This window comes from Apus apus, chromosome 1, assembly GCF_020740795.1.
Source record: "Apus apus isolate bApuApu2 chromosome 1, bApuApu2.pri.cur, whole genome shotgun sequence".
NCBI classification, from domain to species: Eukaryota; Metazoa; Chordata; class Aves; order Apodiformes; family Apodidae; genus Apus; species Apus apus.
Window position 1 is genome coordinate 105,557,519 of NC_067282.1, and position 21,408 is coordinate 105,578,926.

The following is a 21,408-nucleotide window of genomic DNA, read 5'->3' on the forward strand; positions in this document are numbered from 1 at the left end:
GAGCTTGCAAATGGCATTTACAACTCAAGAAAGTGCTCCTGGCATTATTACCGACAGTGTTTGCAGGCTCAGGATGGATAGGCAGCCAAAAAAAGCCATAAAATTTTGAGCAGCATTAGTAGGACTACTGAGAACAAAACAAAGTGTTGTTTTGCTCCTATTGAATGCTGGGGCATGCTCATCTTGACCACTGTGTGCAGACCTGCTCTCTACATGTCAAAGGGTGTAATGGACTTAGAGAATGGATGGAGGCAACTAAAATGAGCCAGAGTCTGGACCAGCTGCATTGTAAGGAGAGACTAAGAAGGTGGGGTCTTCAATCTGGAGTAGAGTCTCAGGAGGGGTATGACTGAGGTTTACAAAATGAAGTGGTGAATAAATTGAATATGGAAAACATATTATTCACTTAATTCCTCAATACCAGAATTAAAAGGTTCTTATTGAAACTGTAAGAGATAGTAACATAAATTTTAAAATTACGTTTTTACATTATGGTTTCTGAACCTGTCAGGTTTGCTGGGAGCACAAAGTAATGGAAGAAAATATGACTCCTTAAACTAATGTCAGTGGATTCTTGGGGAGTATGAGGTTGAATGGAAAGTGTTCTGTCTTCCTTGCTCCCTCAGTTATCATCTGCGGTTAGCAACGATGGTGGCAATTTGTTGGGCAAGCTTTTCTGACACACTCAGGCATTTTCCATGTTCTGATACACTCAGTGTATTTCTGAGGGTGAGAAAATTTCTACAGAATTGCTTTTTTCAGTTTTCCTGAGGATGCACTGTTAAATGGTCTACTATTTATTCTGCATGATAACGTAATATGATCACTGCATTGATAAAGAGCACTGTAAGCTAAAAATATTTCCTGCAACCATCATGAACCTTGTGGTTGGTTGACTTTGAGAAAGGAAGATTGATACATTATATAATACTGAGAGTTTCACCATGTTAATCCAGTTTTTGTAAAGAATTCAAATAAATATTAAACTACCTGCATAATAGGAACTGTGAAACAGATCAAAATAATAAAATTCTATAAATAACTGAAACTGATTACAGATTCACTAGAAACTAATATTAATCTGGGAGATTTAATGAACTACAATTATTTGTACCTTAGAAGGACAACTTATTTCAAAACAGACAAGAAAACAAACCAAATATCAAAACAATTTGAGGAATCTGTACTGCTGTTCAGTAAAAAGAAGCTGTTTTTTTAAGTTTTAAAAGGTCAAATGCTGATCCCAGGCAAAGAACAGACATAAAATGGCTTTGAATCTCCTTTCTTTGGTACTGAAGATCAAGAGGTTATGCTTGAGTTATGTTTGTGTAGGATGTTATCTTTCATTTGCCTTTATCAAAGAGTTTCAAAGCTGTAGAAGTTTTAATGCAGTATTTAATGTTTCTACATCTTGTGATTTAATCCATCTCAGCTACGAATTAGGTGAGAATGTAATTTTAACTCATCTAGTAATTTTATCCTACAGCAAACTGGAATAGATCAGGCAGTTGAGTAAAATGAAACTTGACTGAAAGCCTGATACACTGATAGTTAGCAAATTGGGAATTTAATTGAGTTTTTGTTAGCAATTTCCTGCAGTCAGGTGCTTTTGGAGAAGTTTGAGTCTGTACTCTGAAACAGTGTTACTCAGAAAGGGAGACTTTGGAGACTGGGAGAAGTTGCAGTGGCTCCTTGACTAGGTGCTGCTAACCCCAGACCAAAGAGGGGAGAAAAACCTGTTTCTTCTTCTCCATACTCCAGCAATCATTTTGAATACAAAGTCTTCTAAACTGCTCCATCAGAAGATCTCTCTGTCCCTTTGTCCCCTGAGATGCATAAGGCTATATTATGCTGTGCATGCCTGTACTGAGTCATGCCACGGGGACCCTCTATTTTTTGGATGGCTGAAGTGCCATCAGGGCACTCCTGTGCACTCAAGTGGCTGGGTAGTGGCAAGCCCCAGGGCTGAGGTTGCAGTATGGTGTGACGCCTTCACTGCTGCTGCAGGAATGCATGGGCCAGGCAGAGCTAGTCAAGGGAATATCTATCACAAGGAGAAGCAGCTTCTCATACCAGGAGCTTGTTAGGGTGACGGCTCAGAAATGAGGTTGTCAGCAAACTTGTAAAAGCGGTGGTGACTGGCCTTTTTACTTTCCTTTTTTGTTAAAAATGTCTTGTATAATTTTTGAAAACAGATGCCCAGGAATTAGACTCTTTCTCTGTTTCAGAAGTAATGTGTGGGATTTTCTATTCATCGCAATCTGACATTTGTTCAAATTGGGTTCTGTTGCAAGAAAGAGAATTTTTCATTATTTTAGCTGCAAATATATTTGCACTTTTAATGAGCTTAAAACTGCTGACTGTCTGTTTTGATCTCTACTCAAGCAAGTTTGAAGTAATTATGGAAAGAATGACAGAACAAAGGATGTTTATCAAAATACTTTCAAATACCTCTCTGAATACAAAACCACAAGCTTTCTGTTCTAAATAAAAATATTTTTTGTAAAGTAAATATACTTATAAATATTTTTCATACCTTACCTTCATAAAAGTGTTTTTTGCCATAACACATGACCTACCAGTGATTGGTTTCCTTCACCTGAACAGCACGTATATGGAAGGCTGTGAATAGCTTCTCATTGCAATTTAAAAGTTAGTTTAGGATTGAGAGATTTCATAACAGTTAAGTCAATAACTATGTATTTTTCTCCAATATAAAATTAGTTACATATTGATTTTTCTGAATTTTCTTTTTTTTACTGTTTAGATTTCTTATAGTAAATCACTAGAAAATAATTCTGGTATAAATTAGCATTGTATTTACAAGTAGTGTAGCTAAACTTCTTACTGTTTAGTACTTTTTGAAAGCTTCTCTAATGTTTTTCATATAAATTATTTTCTGTTCCTTACCCAGATGAAGCATATTTGCATATTCATAGAATCATAGAATGGTTTGGATTGGAAAGGACCTTAAAGATAACTTAGTTCCAAACCCCCTGCATGGGCAGGAACACCTCCCACTAGACCAGGTTGCTCAAAGCCCCAGTTTCTTATTTATATCTAGTCTAGATCTACTCTCTTCCAGTTTAAAGCCATTCCCCCTTGTTCTGTCACTCCATGTCCTTGTAAAAAGTCTCTCCCCAGCTTCCCTGTTGGCCACTATAAGGTTTCTTTGGAGCCTTCACTTGTCCAGACTGAACAGCCCCAACTCTCTCAGCCTGTCTTCATAGGAGAGGCCCTCTGGTCACCTTTATGGCCCTTCTCTGGACTCACTGCAACAGCTCCATATTCTTTAGAGACATTGCTTCTGTACTTGGCACTGGTGAGGCTGCACCTCGAATTCTGTGTTCAATTCTGGGCCCCTCACTACAGGAAGGAAATTGAGATGCTGGAGCGTGTCCACAGAAGAGCCACCAAGCTGGTGAAAGGTCTAGAGAACAAGTCATATGAGGAGCAGCTGAGGGAACTAGGAATGTTTAGTTTGGAGAAGAGGAGGCTGAGGGGAGACCTTATTGCCCTCTACCTGAAAGGAGGTTGTAGGGAGGTGGGTGTTGGCCTCTTCTCCCAAGTGAATAATGACTGGACCACAGGAAATGTTCTGAAGGTGTGGGAGGGGAGGTTTAGATTGGATATTAGGAAAAAATTCTTTCCTGAAAGAGTGATCAGGCTCTGGAACAGTCTGCCTAAGGAGGTGGTGGAGTCACCATCCTTGGATGTATTCCAAAAACATGTAAATGCAGAACTTCAGGGCATGCTCTAGTGGCCAAGATTGTAGGTTGTGTGTTGTGGGGTTTTTTGGGGTGTGGTTTTGTGGAATTTTGCAGGAGGGGTTTTGTGTGTGTTGGTTTTTTTTGTTTGACTAAGTCATCTCAGAGCTCCTTTCCAACCATGAATATATTCTGTGATTCTTTACAGAAATAAATAAATTAATTCTCTCTTAGTAAATATTTTCTCTGAATTCTCAAGTTACTATTTTGGTGGCTTCTTAAAGTCTTGGTAAGAGCTACTAAAGGCACTAATTCCTAATCTTAGAAATACCATAAAAACAAAATCAACAGCTGAATGTTGAAGGGAAAAAAAAAAAAGCGCACCAAAACATTACTGGAAGTGCAAGTGGGAATATGAGTCATAAGTGCCGATCTGTCCTACTCCTGTGACTGTATATTTTCTATCTCTAGCTGACACCTTCCAAATAAGTCCAACATCACTTATGTGCAGTTACAAACTGTAAACATCTGATGTGTTTTGCAAACTATTTACGGGTTGCTATGGTATTGGTATCACGTTGTTGACTATGGAGAAAATACATGAGTGGCAATATGCATTTCATATGGTTTCTAGAAACTGTAAATGAAAATATAAGCTTTCTTGATATGGGCTGTGAATGTTTATGTAATAGTTAACCATTACAATTAAATATTAATGATAGTAAAAAAATCTATCCAGTATATTTTGTGGACTACCATAAAAATTGTTATTGATTCATTGTAATACTGTTAGGCAAACTAACGGCTCTTCTATGAAATATCATTCTTATGAAATGCTATTAGGAAAAAGAATGTGTTTAATTTATTTGATTTATTTACTTCTTAATATTAATTAATTTGCTTCCAGAAGTATAATGTATATAAAATTCATATAGGCAGCTGTACAGTCAGAGTAGTTGACCAAGGGGCCTTATAAATTTAGAAATACAAACAGAAAGATGAAGTGTTTCAATATGGAAAACACAAAGTAATATGCCAGAGAATAACAGTCATGTAGAAGTCCAAAAATAGCGTATGACATTCTGTACATCTCTGCTGCAGTTTCAGAATTTTCCACCAGACAAGATGGGATACAATTCAAGGTTAATGAAATAAACCATTTGCTGATAAAGAAGCAGTTGAAAAGATCTTTGGCTACTTAGAATATTTTAAAAGGACAGGGCAGTGGTATGTAACAGCACACAGATTTGTGCTGGAGATGGATCTGCTTGGGTCTATAGGACCAGCTGCTGAAAGGACATCTTATTCCTCAGTGACCTGCTTATCGTGCAAGATGTACTCCCAGCTGCTTTCTCAAGAGCTACTCTGTTCATGTCTGAGTCAACTGGTGGGTCATGTTCCTTATTCCAATGTGTTCAGGCTTGGATTTGGAAGCCCATATTCCCATGATAACAGTTTACTGTAAATTTGTCATTGTCACTATGAATTTAAACACCTAGAAACTGCATATATCTGTTGTTGCAAATATAATTATAGTGTTCAAAAGGTGCAATCAGTCATCATGTTAAAACTTTTCATTTGATTAACCTGCTCAGCTAATACAGACACTGCTTGATTTTAGTAGCTTGCATAATATGATACTTGTCATGCAGGATGTTATTTATAATAGATATAATGTTCTAGCAGACCAAGAACAAATTGTAAAGTAAATTATGAAGTGCAAATGCAGCTCCCATTAATTTCAATGGACCTTTTCATTACTGTACTGCATACTGTTCCTGACTAGGATGAAGAAGTAGATCTTTATGGAGCAATATTTTTTTTGGTCTGAATTCTGAAACCTTTCTGTGCACATATATATTTCTATATCTGTCTAAGTATATCTGTATCTATATTTATATATATATATATAGTAAACATTTCTAAAAGAATTCCTGGAAAGTCTTAGGTTGAAAACATCCCACATTGCTAGATAATAGAAATCAGTTCTACTGATCAACATTTAAATTAGTCATCAAAGTAAAAATCTTTCCTTCATGACTAGGAAAAGTTTAAATAATTTAAGGTTTGCAGTTGAATTAATAAGGGTGATAAAAATGACAGTATACTTAAGATGAAAAATGAATCTTGCCAGTTGCTGTCTGTGCTAGGAGAAAAGAAAGCTTTTGATTACTCATTCAAACTACTATAAAACTCAAAAATTTTGCTCTCAGGTGCATTGCATTGAACACTCTGCATTTTCTGTATCAGAATTAACATATTTAAAATTGCATCTTTCTCAGGTTTAACCTTAGGGTACCATCACATGCCTCCACTGAACTAGGAGCTTTACAAATGAGTAAAAGCTGTAGGAAAACAAAAAAAGTAAAACTGTTCCTGAGAGCTTAGGTTCTGGAGAATCTGATCAGGTTGAAGAACAGAGGTTTTATTGTGAGGTTCATGATGTAGCCCTGTATGACTGACTCCCAGACTTCCAAGTAATTGGGGAAGAGGGGGACACTGCCTTGGAAAGATTTGAAGTTGTGCCTTTACAATAATAGGGAGCAAGTTTTCCTTCATTTTTTATAGTCAAAGATTGCAGTATATATATGAGCATCTGCTTCATTTTCACAAAAGCAAACATTTTGATTACGTGGTTTTAGATAATCAATTTTGGCTTGAGAAGAGCATTTGACTGTTCAAATATCCGTACAACTCTCAGTGAAGAACGCTAATAAATGTAATGTTGTAAAATTGGTCCTTCTCTACATGTCCTATACAACCAAAATGGTTAAGTATGTATGCATCAGGAAGGTCCAGAATCTCTGGCTGCAGAATAGTACTCCTAAGAGATTAAGAGCTGTAGTACTTAGGCACAAGAAATATTAGAGTCCAGCAGCTTCAGGACTTTCCATTGATACAGAATCATAGAATGGTTAAGGTTGGAAGGGACCTTAAAAATCATCAGCTTCCAACCTCCCTGCTATGAACAGGGACACCTCACACTAAGCCAGGTTGCACATGGCCTCATCCAACCTGGCCTAGACAGACAGCAGTTTCTGAAAACAGTCATGCACGTTCCCATCAGAAATTTTTAAGGCAAAACCAAGAGAGTGGGGCTGTTTGTTTGCTTATTTTGCTATTTATGGTGTTCACTTATCTCTTTGTATAAATTTAAGTATGTGTTTATATATACATATACCTGTATTTATGTTTGTCTATATATACATGTGTGTGTGTATATATACACATATATAAAGACACAAACAGTTTCCAAAGATTCATAGAATGGTTAGCCTTGGAAAGAACGTTAAAGATCATCCATCTAGTTCCAACCCCCCTGCATGGGCAGGGACACTTCCCGCTAGACCAGGTTTCTCAAGGCCCCATCCAACCTGGCCTTGAACACTTCCAGGGAGTGGGCATCCACACGCTCCCTGAGCAACCTCTTCCAGTGTCTCACCACCCTCACACTAAAGAATTTCTTCCTAATGTCTAACCTATATCTACTCTCTTCCAGCTAAAATAATTCTCTCCCCAGCTTCCCTGTAGGTCCCCTGGAGGTACTGGAAGGCCACTATAAGGTCTTCTCAGAGCCTCTCTTCTCCAGGCCGAATAGTCCCAACTGTCTCAGCCTGTTTTCATAGGAGAGGTGCTCCAGCCCTTGGAACATTTTTGTAAACCTTCTCTGAACTTGCTTCAAGAGCTCTATGTCCTTCCTTGGTTGAGAGATGCAGAACTGCAGACAATACTCCAGGTGGAGTCTCATGTGTGTGAAGTAGGAGGGTAGAATCACCTCTGACCTGCTGGCCATGCTTCTTTTGATGCAGCCCAGGATACAGTTGGCTTTCTGGGCTGCAAGTGCACATTGCTGACTCATGTTGAGCTTTACATAAACCAACACCCCCAGGTCCTTCTCCTCAAGGCTGTTCTCAATCCATTCTCCACCCAGTCTCTATTTGTGCTTAGGATTGCCCCAACCCAGGTGCAGGACCTTGTATGTGGCCTTTTTGAACTTCATGAGGTTGGCATGGGCTCACCTCTCAAGCCTGTCAAGGTCCCTCTGGATCGCATCCCTTCCCTCCAGCATGTCAACCACACCACACAGCTTGGTGTCATCAGCAAGCTTGCTGAGGGTGCACTCAATGCCACTGTCCATGTCACTGACAAAGATGTTAAACAGCACTGGTCCCAGTACTGACCCATAAGGAACATTGCTTGTCACTGGTCTCCATCTGGGCATCAAGCCATTGATCACTGCCCTCTGAGTGCAACCATCCAGCCAATTCCTTAACCACTGAGTGGTCCATCCATTAAATCCATATCCTTCTAATTTTGAGAACAGGATGTCATGTGGGACAGTGTTGAATGCTTTGCACAAGTCCAGGTGGATATAATCAGTTGCTCTTCTCTTGTCCACTGATGCTGTGACCCCATCATAAAAGGCCACCAAATTTGTCAGGCATTATTTGCCCTTGGTGAAGCTATGTTGGTTGCCACTAACCACCTCCACATTTTCCATGTGCCTTAGCAGAGCCTTCAGGAGGATCTGCTCCATGATCTTGCTGGGCACATATGTGAGACTGACTGGCCTGTAGTTCCCTGGGTCTTCTTTCCTTCCCTTTTTTTAAATGGGGGTTATGTTTCCCCTTTTCTAGTCAGTGGAAACTTCACCAGGCTGCCATGACTTTTCAAATATGATGGAAAGCCGTGTTGCATCTTCTTGCAACATTTTGTGTTGTTATGATGCTATGATTGTATCAGCTTTGCTTATGGCTTTACAGTATCAACAGTTTTTGTTCTGCAATAGATTTCTTGATTAAACAGTTCATGCTATTTAATAGTATTGAGTTCCTATTCTAAAAGAATCACAATTATTATATTTCCTATAGATGACCCTGAATTTTAAGTCTATGAATAGATATGATTTTCATATTCTGGATCATAAAATCTTACCTTAATTGGTCTTGTTCTTTGACTTCGTGGTAGTTTAACTTAATTCACCAGCCAATAAATCTAGCTGTTCACTTAAACTGGTAAGAATCTCAATCTGCTAGACTTTCCTCTTCTCTCCCCACAGCAAATCGTGTTGCTTTTGTGAAAAATCAGCTGCTACAGACCAAGCAGCTGTGGCCAAATATTAAAGTAAATTAAATCAACGTTTTTGATGAAATAATTATTCTTCCTAATAAATTTTAATTAAAAATAAATAAATACATAAAATTAAAGAAATTATATTCTCAATCAACTTTTAGTTTAGTTTGGTTGGATTATTTTTACAATGACCTCTCAAATTTAGTTTTCAAATAGGTATTTTCTCTTCTGCAGTTACAGCATGTAAAATCAGATCAAGGAGCTTTTTGTGAGGACAGCAGTATATTTTAAAATTGTAATATTGGTTTTTGAAACCATCTAGAAATATTTGCAATAATTTTTTTTTGCCACAGAAAAGTAGGATGACAGTGTATATTAGTTTCCAAAGTCCACTCATGTCAATGCATGTCTTTTCTGTGGCAATATAAAGAGGTGTCAATCTTTACTGCTTAATTTGTCTACTGCAAAACCTAAACCTATGCAATTTATTCGGGGGAGGGAGAGTTTTGACTAAATTGCTTAAATTAGGGGAAGATACAGCTTGAAGAAAGGAGGAAAACCATTGCATCTCGATGTTCTTCTCCAGTTGGTGCTTCAGCATGGTGTACAGGAGGCTTAGGGTGTTATCACTGTCTCCAGATACCTGAAAGGAGTTTGTAGCAAGGTGGGTGTTGGTCTCTGCTCCCAAGTAGCAAGTGATAGGACAAGAGGAAATAGCCTCAAGTTGCACCAGAGGAGGTTTAGATTGGGTATTAGGACAAATTTCTTCCCTGAAATGGTTGTCAGGCACTGGAACAGGCTGCCAAGGGAAGTGGTTGAATCACCATCACTGAAGGTATTAAAAAAACCCATAGATGTGGTGCTGAAGGACATGGCTTAGTGGTGGACTTGGCAGTGTTAGTTTTGTGGTTGGACACAATGATCTTAAGGGTGTTTTTCAACCTAAAGGATTCTTTGTTTCTGTTTCCCTTGGCTGGTACAGTAGGGGTCTCCTCTTTTTTTCTGTTAATACACACTTCCCAATAAACACTTAAGTGTTAAGTGTGTCCTCATCTCCATAGTGTCTTTTGGTTTCTCGTAAGAGGTGATTAAACCCTATATAACCATACTGCTGTAACCTTAGAACATGTGACTTCTCTCTGTCTGCTTCTTGAACATTAGCTGACAAAAACTTATCCTGTGTGAGAGCAGATTTTAATTTATCACTTACCTAGAACTCCATGTATAATCCATCTGAAATGCTTGAGATAATAGCAATCTATGGATATATCAGCTGAGCTAGGAAAGAAGCTTCCTCCATTTAAACCTATACTGGCTTTTACTAATCTCCTTTACATGAAATTCGTATATTTATTATGCCTGAATGCATTATTTATTATTGAACTTCATAATACTTAAAAATACATTCTGCATATTTCCTGTATAAATATTTTTTTCAGCTATAATCACTGCAAATCCGTTTTCTGAAAACATATTAAGAATATTTATAATTCACAATAAATATTTCAAGAAGAAGTCAGTGCTTTATTTCTTACCTAAATGCATTGGATTGACTCAGAAAATAAAATATCTGGCACTTAATTTAGATTAAGAGTTTTACATATCTTACTCATTATTATCACTGCTACATGCTTAAATTAATTCTACCAAAAGACATTAAACTTGAAGGTAAACAATGAAATAATGCTTCATATTTTAAAAAAGAACAGAGAACATCTTTGAACTGTGCTGTAAAGAAAAAAAAATTCTGAAAGTTGGACCTACTTATTCATAATTCTTTTGAAATTTGAATGCATAATACTGTTTTATAAGGTTTTTATTATTCAAGATATTCATTGCACATATTGTTGAAGTTACTGCTTGCTTAGGTTTTCTTTAACTACAAAAGAAAGGACAGATTTAGGACAACCGCAAGAGACTTTAAAGAGGTGTTTGTTTTTTGTAAGTCAAATGGAAACACTTTTGCTTTTCAATAACATCTTTGTAGTGATGTCTTCTTGCCTGGCTTTTACCATCCAGTAAAGCCTGTGTCACAGCTATAATATTTTTCAGGTCTCCTTAAGGTATGTCAGGCTGTGGAATATAGCAGCTTGATAATGTGATGTTGTATTACAGTCTTAAAATGCTAGTCACAGAATCACAGAATGATAGGGTTTGGAAGGGACCTCAAAAGATAATCTAGTCGAATGCCTCTGCCAGAGCAGGATCCCCTAAAGTAGGTCACACAGGAACATGTCCAGGCAGGTTTTGAATGTCTCCAGTGAAGGAGACTCCACAACCGCTCTGGGCAGCCTGTTCCAGTGCTCTGTCACCCTCACAGTGAAGAAGTTTTTCATCATGTTTATGTAGAACTTCCTATGCTCCTGCTTGCACCCATTGCTCCTTGTCCTATCACTGGACATCACTGAAAAAGCCTGGCTCCATCCTCCAGACACTCGCCCTTTACATATTTGTAAACATTTAAGAGGTCGCCCCTCAGTCTCCTCTTCTCCAAGCTAAAGAGACCCAGCTCCCTCAGCATTTCCTCATAAGGGAGATGTTCCACCCCCTTAATCATCTTTGTGGCTCTGTGCTGGACTCTTTCAAGCACTTCCCTGTCCTTCTTCAACTGAGAGGACCAAAACTGGGCACAATACTCCAGATGTGGCCTCACCAGGGCAGAGTAGAGGGGGAGAAGTACCTCTCTTGACCTACTAACCAGACCCCTTCTAGTACACCCCAGGATGGCATTGGCCTTCTTGGCCACAAGGGCACATTGCTGGCTCATGGTCATTCTGCTGTCCACCAGAACAAAAATCTGGTCTGAATCATTAGCCGTTCTATTGTTGTGCTTTTTTGCTCCCTGCCACGTGTAACCCAGAAGTTGAATTTAGAGATGTTGCAAATTCTGACTCTAGTTTTTCCTTTGAAATATATTTAATATAATGTTAAAAGGGTGTTGATCTGACAATTTTGGTATTTAAAAGTCTATGACACACTTAAAAATAATAAATAATAATTATAATTATTCATTTTTCAATAGTCTTTCTTTAGTATGGATAAACACTTCAAAATAAATATAAATTTATAGAAAGATTAATTTCACATTTTTATTGCAGGCTAGAGGAAGAAAAGAACACTTTATCAGAATTTCAAGAAGACTTAAACAAGTTGGTTTTATGGTTAGAGGAAGCAGACAGCATTATTGCTATTCCGCTTGAATGTGGGAATGAAGACCAGTTAAGAGACTGCCTTAGCAAAGTGAAGGTATTGTGAGTTTTATTCTTAACATTGTCTTACTTTATCAATTCTACATTGAACAAAATTAAATGCTATTTTTGGAGAAGACTTCTGTCAATAAACACGCCATTAATTTAATTTTTTAGATAAATCAAAGCAGTGGAATTTCAAAACCCATTTACAAATATGTAGTGATCACATTAAATTCAGAAAATTAATGGAAAACGTACTGAAAGGAAAATACCTATCCTGTGACTTGGTAATTAATCGCTGTCTTTTTCCTCCTCATTTCTTAATACAGGACTGTTTTATCCATAAAACATGTCTCTATAGGCATCTTGTTAATATTTTATAACTTCTCACTTATGAAATGGTATTCAGTATTTCACATGAGTTTCTAGAATTGGATGCATAATTATAAATGTCAACTGCTTAAAGTATCAATACAACATTTTATAGACTAAACATCTGGGTGACTGTTAAAAAATACTTTAAAAAACCCAAACAACAAAATATTAAATTTGTGTTTTTAAAATTTGGAATATATTAATGAAGATGTTAGAACTTTTAGACTATGATATACTAATAAATATATCCAGTAGAAGCTGCTCTGTTTAGTTTCTGAAATGTGTACAATAGAATCACTACATTTGATAATTTACACAATAATAAATAAAACTGTAATTGAAAAATTAATATTACTTGTAGAATGCTTGCCTAAAACTTTCATTTCCTTTTGAGAATAAGGAATAGTTATCCTTTATGCTGATCCAAGTTGAACAAATTCAGCAGTGATGAAATAGAGCATGTAAGAATCTGAAGGAAACTCATCAAAGTTTCTTCTATTCTTTTTTCAACAAAATATTGTCAAAATCTAAAATTCTTTAGTAGAAATCCATCTTCAAGTTGCTGTAAATAAAATAAAATCAATATTACTGCATAGCATTTGAGGAAATGAAAACTTAACCATGTGCTGAGTTTGTTCCTCTGACTGTTTAGCATGTCTGAATTGGGCAGAAGATTTGTGAGGCTTTGCCTTCATGTCGAGGATATCACAATAAAGGCAAAGAAATATAAGGTGTGTTAGATGCATTTTATAATTTGCAGAGCTGATTATATTTTTAAAGTCTAAATTGATTGTTTTGAATTCTGAAGGCTCCCACTTCTTATTTATACACAAGTAGGTCCCAACTGTAGGAATCTCAAGGGACATATAATCCAAAATTTAATGTGTTAGCATCTCTTATTTGTATATAATTTTAAAGGCTACCTTTTTCTTTTGGAGCTGCACAAGAGAATACATCCCAAAGCACCAAATACTAATGCATTAGTTTGCAGTGCGGTTCATTTGATACCTAACTCCTTATGTTAATTCAAACAAAACAAACAACAACAACAACAACAAAATCAAACCTGAAGAACATTGTCTTTTAAGCTTTATCATCCCTGGCTGATATATCAAATTACCTAAACAATGTAAGTTTTCAATAACTGCATACCTTATGGAAAATGGTACGTTCAGATGATGTTTTGCATCCTTTGGCTTCACCCTGTTCTTTATGAACAAACATGAACGTTCTTAATTATGAGGTTAAACTGGAGGTTAGGCTTTTCATCACATACCATCTAGGTGATTGTGTTCACAGCATGGAACATGTTAAAACCATTCTCCAAAGTGCTTGCTTTGTACCATATTTAAAGATTATTAAAATTCAGATTCATGAGCTATTGCATATCAAGATGTGGAATTTATCATGTGATAGTGATTAATATCCTGAGAAATTCCATATTTTGACTTTTAGGACTCTCTGTAGGCTTTATCCACATATACAGATTCTTTTGGGGGTTTCTAGCCTTCTATATTCAGAAAGCAATGGTTATTTTGACTTGAATTGAGTTTATTCCTTCAGCTAATGCACAAATCGATAAGGGTGAAGATAAGAGAGCTGGAAATTCTACCACAGTTCATCTTAACTGCTGCATTTGTCTGTTCCAGTTAAGAATTGAAAAGCTGCCGCCACACAAGGGAATACTGAAGCGATTAAATGAAACTGGAGGAATAGCACTTGGAAGTGCATCACTGAACCCAGACAAAAAACATGAGCTTGAGAGTACACTGAAGGAAGCTAACCATCGCTTGTTAAAGGTTAGACATATTAGTGATATAACTGTGGTATAAAATTTTAATCTGCAGCAAATATTTGCTTTATATATTTTCTACTATGTATTATTTTCCTCTGTATGAAGAGACATTTATATGTGTAATGAACCTGAGGAAGACAAATGTGTACAATACATTGCTGTGAGAAATAATGGCAGCAAACCAAGACCATTAGTGCCTGAAGTGATGATGTTGCATCCAAATAATCTCCCTAAATTGCAGGTCTGCTGCTTAAGGGTGGAACACAGAGCATTATTTTTGTAACCTGTTTTGAGGGTACTGCAAAAATTCCAGCTTTTGTGTCTTAGGTGTGTGAGAGGTAGTAGAAGTGGCTGACTGCTTTTATGGAAGTGTTTCCTAATTCTCTCCTCAACCTCAAGGTGGAAGCTGCAATCTCTGTTTCATGTTCCACCACACTTCTTCCAACCTTAAACTTGAGGTGGTGGTTTCTGTGTAGCAAAGTACCATGCTTTGCTTTCTGGGATCTCCATATTCGTGGAGAGAAGTGAGGGAGGATTTTGTTGTATTTTATTGTAGAAGTAGTACATTTTTGTGTTGGAAACTGGTGACAACAGCTAAAGAGAGGCAGATGATTTGAGTGCTCTTGTGTAGCTTCTGCTTTTCATGTAGCAGAAATTACAGAAAACATTATCCAGAGGACCACCATGGAAGGTATGGATTAGCTTGGTCAGAAATCTTAATGTAGAATGAGCTGAGGATTTTTATTGAAACTGATGGCAAAATCAGAATCTGGGAAATTAACCTGTGGTATCTATTTGTCGTAGTTTATGGGATGCTTGGGAAAAAAAGAAAGAGGGATTTATATTTACCTCTGGGGGGGAAAAAAGGTGAGAAAAACTTCTTTTGAGTACTTTACTGAAAAGACCAGCTAGACTTTCTCATCAATAATGCTACATCCTGGAGGTTTTCATTACCATTTCTATGAACACAGTTGAATTTCAAGCACACATCTAGGAAACAAACAGCAGTTATTTGATGTGGGATTCTCATTATTTTCTTCCTAACAGAAACAGTATGGCAAGGTTCAGAATATTAGCTAATGGTTCAGGCAAAAGTGGATAATTAATATTGATCACATTCACAACCTCCAAGTTGAACACATAAGTAATTATCTGGGTTCTCAGAACAGAAGTATGTCTTTATCTACAAATGGGTTTCTGAAATCAATATGTATAGAAGAATCCTAAACACTTCAAGATCAAAATAGTGTTGCTTACTAGCTGAAGTAAGCATACATGTAGCTGAATTTAGGAACCATGATTTGAGTATCTGAGCTGTAGTATTAAAGAGACAGCATTAGTTTTCAGGAAAAAACAAACCCCAAAACCAACCTAACAAACAAACCCCAACAACCTTCTAGTAAAATTACACAAATACATTTTTATCAAATCCGTAATTTGTCTCTGAAAGTAAGATTTTACCTAAAAACTTTGCATTTTCACTTTCTGCTGGCTGATGCAGAAATGTTCCGTGTTACTTGTCACAGTCATAGCAACTATGAATGCTATCGAAGCAGTTAGGTCTGGCTGAAATGTACGGGATAAAGCGACTGTTTAGTAATTCATTCTCTTTAAAAGTTTGTCTCCTAGGTCCAAATAATGTTTCTGGCAAGATAGTAGGCTTGAAATGTACCACTTGAAAATTTCCATTTATTCCTAAATAAGGCTAAGTCCAGTAAATTGAACTTCCATTTGAGATCACTATTTAACTACCTTATTTGATTTCAGTTATCTACCTATGGAGACCTATAAAACTGAGAAGTCTCAGTGGCCCTTGGTACCTGAATACAAAGAATCTAAAAAAAATCAGTATATTTTTTTAATGGACAGAAACCAAGTTTGCAAATTACAAGACTCAAATCTATACATGTTCTCTGTAAGCGTTCTCTTTCTCTGAAGGTATTCTATCTCCCATATGATCTTGAGATTTGTAAAAAAAAAAAAAGAATTAGAAGCTCATTTTGGGTTTCTGTCATTGGATTTTTCCAGTTAAACTGAAAGAAAAATACTTATTTCTTCATTTACATATTTTTCTTCTACTCACAATTTCTGTAGGATGCCTCAATTTTTTCACTTTCTCTTCTGTAATAAAATTGGAAATAGTGGAAAGAAAGTCTTCAGGCCTGACAGAGGAACATATGTTGTCTTCCTTCACTTCTAGATCTGTAAGCACTGAAAAAAACCTCCACAGATTTTTACTGAGAGCCAAAGCTCACAGCTCTGGCACTTTTATATCAGGCAAACTTCTGTAGGTCACCAGAGGATGGTTCTGTACTTAGTTGTTTTGATATATTTTTTGTGTTCTGCAAAGCACAGTGGACAACCATCATAGAGAAATTTCTCTTGGGCTTTTCTGTCTCTCCATCCTCTTCTGAAAGTGTCTATTGCACTTTAATCATTTGTTTCTAGCTGTTTGTTTTGTTTTCTGGCAGCTCTGCTATGCAGCAGTCTACCACTTCTGATTATTTCATATTGCAGGATGATATTATTTTCAAAATATGCAACATACATGACAGTTACATCAATAATGTAAGGCAGGTCCTTATCTGGCAGACACTAGAGTAATTGTGCTTACTTCAGAGACACTGTGACACTTTATTCCAGCTGAGAATGCAGCCAAATATCTCCTAAGGTTATGACAAATTTTTGTTTTTCTTTGATCTGCCAAGCAGGGGAACAGGGGACAACACCTGCAAGTCTTAACATTCAAGGTGACATATTTGAAATAAATCATGTTCAGACCTTCTTTAAAGTCACAGAAACTGTTCCCCTACAGCAATAGATATAAGCTGAGAAAAGAAATTGAGTATGAAAGGAATTGCAGTCACTCAAAAGAAGCTATTTTGCTTTTTATTCCATATTGTTTTTGCTTTTAGGTGTTTACGTCACACGCTGATGACTTTGAGAAAAGATATATGAATTAACCTCCTTTGGATAGTAATAATTTTAAAATGACATTTCTTTAGATAAGTTTATTTAATAGTGATTCTAATAGGCTGCTACCTCAGCCATAGTGTAAGCACAGAATGAAGATTAAAGCCCATGTTTGAAAACATTACTTTTAAATTATATCCTGGTTTTACTTATTGTACCATCTCCAAAGCTGGTATTTCTTGTAAAAATGAAAATAAGTCTATCTTTTTGAAGTCTTAATAGTATGAAAAATGAAGTATTTTATAGCCATTTATATGCCTTCAAATAAAGAATCTTTCATTTATTTTCAAAGCTCAAAGTATCTTCTGCTGTGATAGCCAAGTAAGCTAACCACCTAGTGCTTCAAATCATACAAAAGGGCTACTAGGCACTCGAGTTTGTGATGAATTCAGTTCTTGTCATATGCCACCTGCCAGGGCATATAACAGATCTGTAATGGGTTTCTTACCTTTTACTGTTGCAGTAAATGGATTGATAGATTAGGTCTGAGACCAGTGAACCATGGAATCAGAGGTTTGCTGGAAGGAGTTTATTACTCTTTAATATTATTCTTGGTCTGGTGTCAGCCAAGAGGGATGAGCTAGATTATCTGAAAGTAAGCTGGATGCCAAAATCAGCATTCTCCTCATTTATCCACCTTAGTCTTCACAACGTGTCTACTGTATGTATTATGGAGGTTATTATAAGTGCCTGATGGAGACACTTTGTTTTGCTGCCTTTTAATTTGTCTGCTAGTATTAGAACTAATTACTGGACACTGAAGAGACTATTTCACTGTTTACTGCCACAGCAAATCAATTTGTTGTGCTATATGGACACACAAAAAAATTGGAGTGGAGTGACATGGCTGTAATTTGTGAACAATTTCTGTACCAGTAGGAAAAGTATAGGTCTTCTTAGGGTGGTTGATCAAGTGTAGAGGAAAATAGATAAGCCTAGAAAGTGCAGAAAGACAAAGTCATAGCAAGGTTACAGCTGATGTATGGCAACTTGCCTTGAGTAGTAGTTATTCATAGATTACCTGTGAATCAAATTTCATAGAATCATAGAATGGTTAGGGTTGGAAGGGACCTTAAAGATCATCAGGTTCCAACCTCCCTGCTACGAGCAGGGACATCTCCCACTAGACTGGACTGCACAAAACCTCATCCAGCCTGGCCTTCAACACCTCCAGGGAGGGGGCATAAACAACCTCCCTAGGCAACCTATTCCAGCACCTTACTACCCTCATGGTGAAGAATTTCTTCCTGATGTCTAACCTAAATCTCCCCTCTTTCAGTTTAAAACCATTATTGCTTGTCCTGTCACTACCCTCTCTGGTGAAAAGCCCCTTCCCAGCTTTCCTGTACATCCCTTTTGGGTACTAGAAGGCCAATACAAGGTCTCCCTGAAGCCTTCATTTTTCCAGGCTGAATAGCCCCAACTCTTTCAGCCTGTCTTCATAGCATCTTTCTAGCATGTCAATGCAACTTAGTTTGAGTTCACAGTTTAAACTACTGCAATTGCTGCTATTATTATTTGGGGATGTGGGGGGGGGGAAGGTCTTGGAAAATGAATGCTACAATTTGATTTCTGTGCTTTCAATTTGAAATTAGAATAGTATACCCAGCATTTTGAGGGTCAAAAGGTTGATTTTTTTTTTTTTTCCTGAATCAGCTTTCAGTTGTAAGTGACCTGACTCCCTTAAATGTAATGAAATGTTATGTTATGCTATGCTAAATTGCCTATTACATTTTATCATTAGTTTGTTACGCTAGTTAGGTGTAGTCCACATTCATATTATCATCATCCATAAGACAAATGGTCTCACATATAGCAAAATAAAGTTTGATGTACATGTTTGAGGCATATGTTGATTGGACAAACATAAGAATGTCACAGGCTCTAAGAAACAACTATATGTAGGTTTAATTCATTTTTATTTTAGTGTTGCTAGCAGTTACCACTAATTGAGTTTTTAAAAGGCAAATTTCCTAGCAGTGTAAAGCTCTATTGCTGTTTCCCAGCCATGCTAAACATCCAGGAATTAATATTTCCTAACACAACACATAACTAAAATGATGGTGATGAACTTTCTTTTAAAAATTTATCTTATGCCAAATTATATGAAAATTTGTGTGCTTTGAGTTTTCCAGTGCTGTTGAGTAATGTTTGAAATTATTTTTTTTTAATATTTTGTTAGTCTAAAGCTTAATTGGAAGGTCAGCTCTTTGGTGTAGACCATTTTTTTCAGTCTAACTAGAAAATAATGTGGATATGTAGATTATTAGCAAGGATGAACTGAAATATTCCTACTGGTAGTTGGATAATATGTGATATATGCATGATATGTCCGTATTTCTATACTTTCTAGTGGGTCTTTTTTGTTAGCTATGTAATAGGGAGGGTTGTTAAACTAAACTATAACCTAAGTAACAGACCTGTGAAATTTCCATCAGTTACTAATTCAGGACAGACCTGAATGGTGTTACACTCAGTCTTCCCATTTTCTAATAGTCTCTTATTTTCTTCTCTTTATGGTTGTAGATCTTAGCGGGTCTACCTCACTGCAAAGACAACTAAAGACTGTTGCTGCCCAGGTGCACTTGAGGGTATGCTTCCTGTTCTAGTCTTCTGGGCAAAACAAACTTGTTCTCAACAACTGCCTGTCTTAGTAATATTGGTGTCTGGGAGAACATAAATTTTATTTGCCATTGAATCTTTGAATTTCTGTCAGGACAATGAAAATATTTTTGGGTTCCAAGTCAGTAATGTTGTCTGTGTTATGGTAGACCTTCTGCTCTTAAGCACAGGATGATGTAAGATTTTAGAAGTGGAGAGCTATTAAGTTTTGATGTGTCCCTTTTTCTCAATTGTTATTCAAACAGGAAAAACACTCAAGTCTTTACACAAATAAAGAAGTTGAATATTCATATGGAGTGAATAGGGGAGAATGAAGGAAGTCATCCTAAAGGGGACTAAATATTTTTCTTTTATTTGCTTCTGTAGAAACCAGAAGTTTCTAAAGCAGAAGTAAGAAATACCTGTATATTCAAAAGCACAATTTGTTTCATATGTGGTGTGAAACATTAAATAGAAAATCTGGTTTCTTACTCACTTAAGCAAGTAAAATTCAGATTTTATTGTGTTGGAACTAAGTTGGTTACCTACTACTCTTTTCCATTAATAAAGTTGGTGGAGAGAAGTAATATATGTAGTTCAGTGGAGCCACTTCTTGTAAGCCAAATCATATGATTCTTAATTTGGTTTCCATTTTAAATTTTTTATCTTTCTTCTTAAGACAGTGCTGATGAGAAGTCTAAACAATCATGTATATAAAGAGTCTTGCAGCCTAAATCTGATATATATTATACATATATATCCATATATCTTATAAATACAACCAGAAATCTTCAACTGAATTGCATTTGGTGTCATTTAAGAAAAATGCCATGTTCTTTTGCTTTCAAATAAAACATAGGGAGCTAGGATGACAAAATCTTGCACTCATTTAGTAAGAAATGTAAGTACATTCACTTGTAGCACATCTCTTGCAGGTTGTGAAAAGATAAACTGTGCATTTCAACTAAAGATTCCATAGATAAGTAGAAGTGGCTTTTTAAATTTAGGTTTGGGTTACCTGTTGGGCTTTTTTTAAAGAGCATAAGAACTGCATGCACGAAACCATTTGTAGGCTAATAAGAATGTCTGGCTTACTTCACCTTCCCAGCAAGTATAGTAACTCTTTTGGGTTTTTTCCTATCTTTTTAGGCTACACATACTGAAGGTTTTCTGGCTGTATTGATTTAAAGCTATTGAGATACATAGGTATTTAAAAAACAACGGATTGCATGTGCTAGAAGACAGAGCACAATGGAACTGGGCACTACTGCCTATTAAGTGATCAACAGCAATTTTTAGTAATTTTAGCAGCTTCAGACATTAGTTCTTGTTCCACAGTGCTATACTGTAAGTCATCCTAATTATTTTCATCAGAAAGAACTGGAAACTATTATAAAACATAAGGAGACATATCTTTTTTTCTTCTATTTTTTTGTTAGTTGATGTAATTTGACAGGTGGATTATAATAGCTCTTTGAATATCTACAATCAAGGCTAAGTATAAGTTTTCACAGTAGATGGAAGAAAATGAACTGGTTTAACTTACACTGAAAGCTTTGGTTATTTCCTGTCTGTAAAATAAAATATGGTAATAGATCAGGCTCAGACTGATAAATCACTTCTAGTTTAAGATTCAGATTTGGTTCCAATGGTCTTTAAATCTGGAGAATTAGCACTAAAGAGGCTTTAAAAT

At 36.4% G+C, this 21,408-nt stretch overlaps 1 protein-coding gene across 7 annotated transcripts in view; it reads left to right on the forward strand.

Moving 5' to 3' along the window:
* DMD (dystrophin) overlaps positions 1 to 21,408 on the forward strand; it is a 1,087,789-nt gene that overhangs the window by 681,267 nt on the left and 385,114 nt on the right. For all 7 annotated transcript variants that reach the window (XM_051641663.1, XM_051641654.1, XM_051641680.1 and 4 more), the window contains 2 exons: positions 11,879 to 12,026; positions 13,996 to 14,145. In XM_051641663.1, coding sequence (XP_051497623.1) covers positions 11,879 to 12,026; positions 13,996 to 14,145 — 298 coding nt within the window. The remainder of the gene's footprint in view (positions 1 to 11,878; positions 12,027 to 13,995; positions 14,146 to 21,408) is intronic.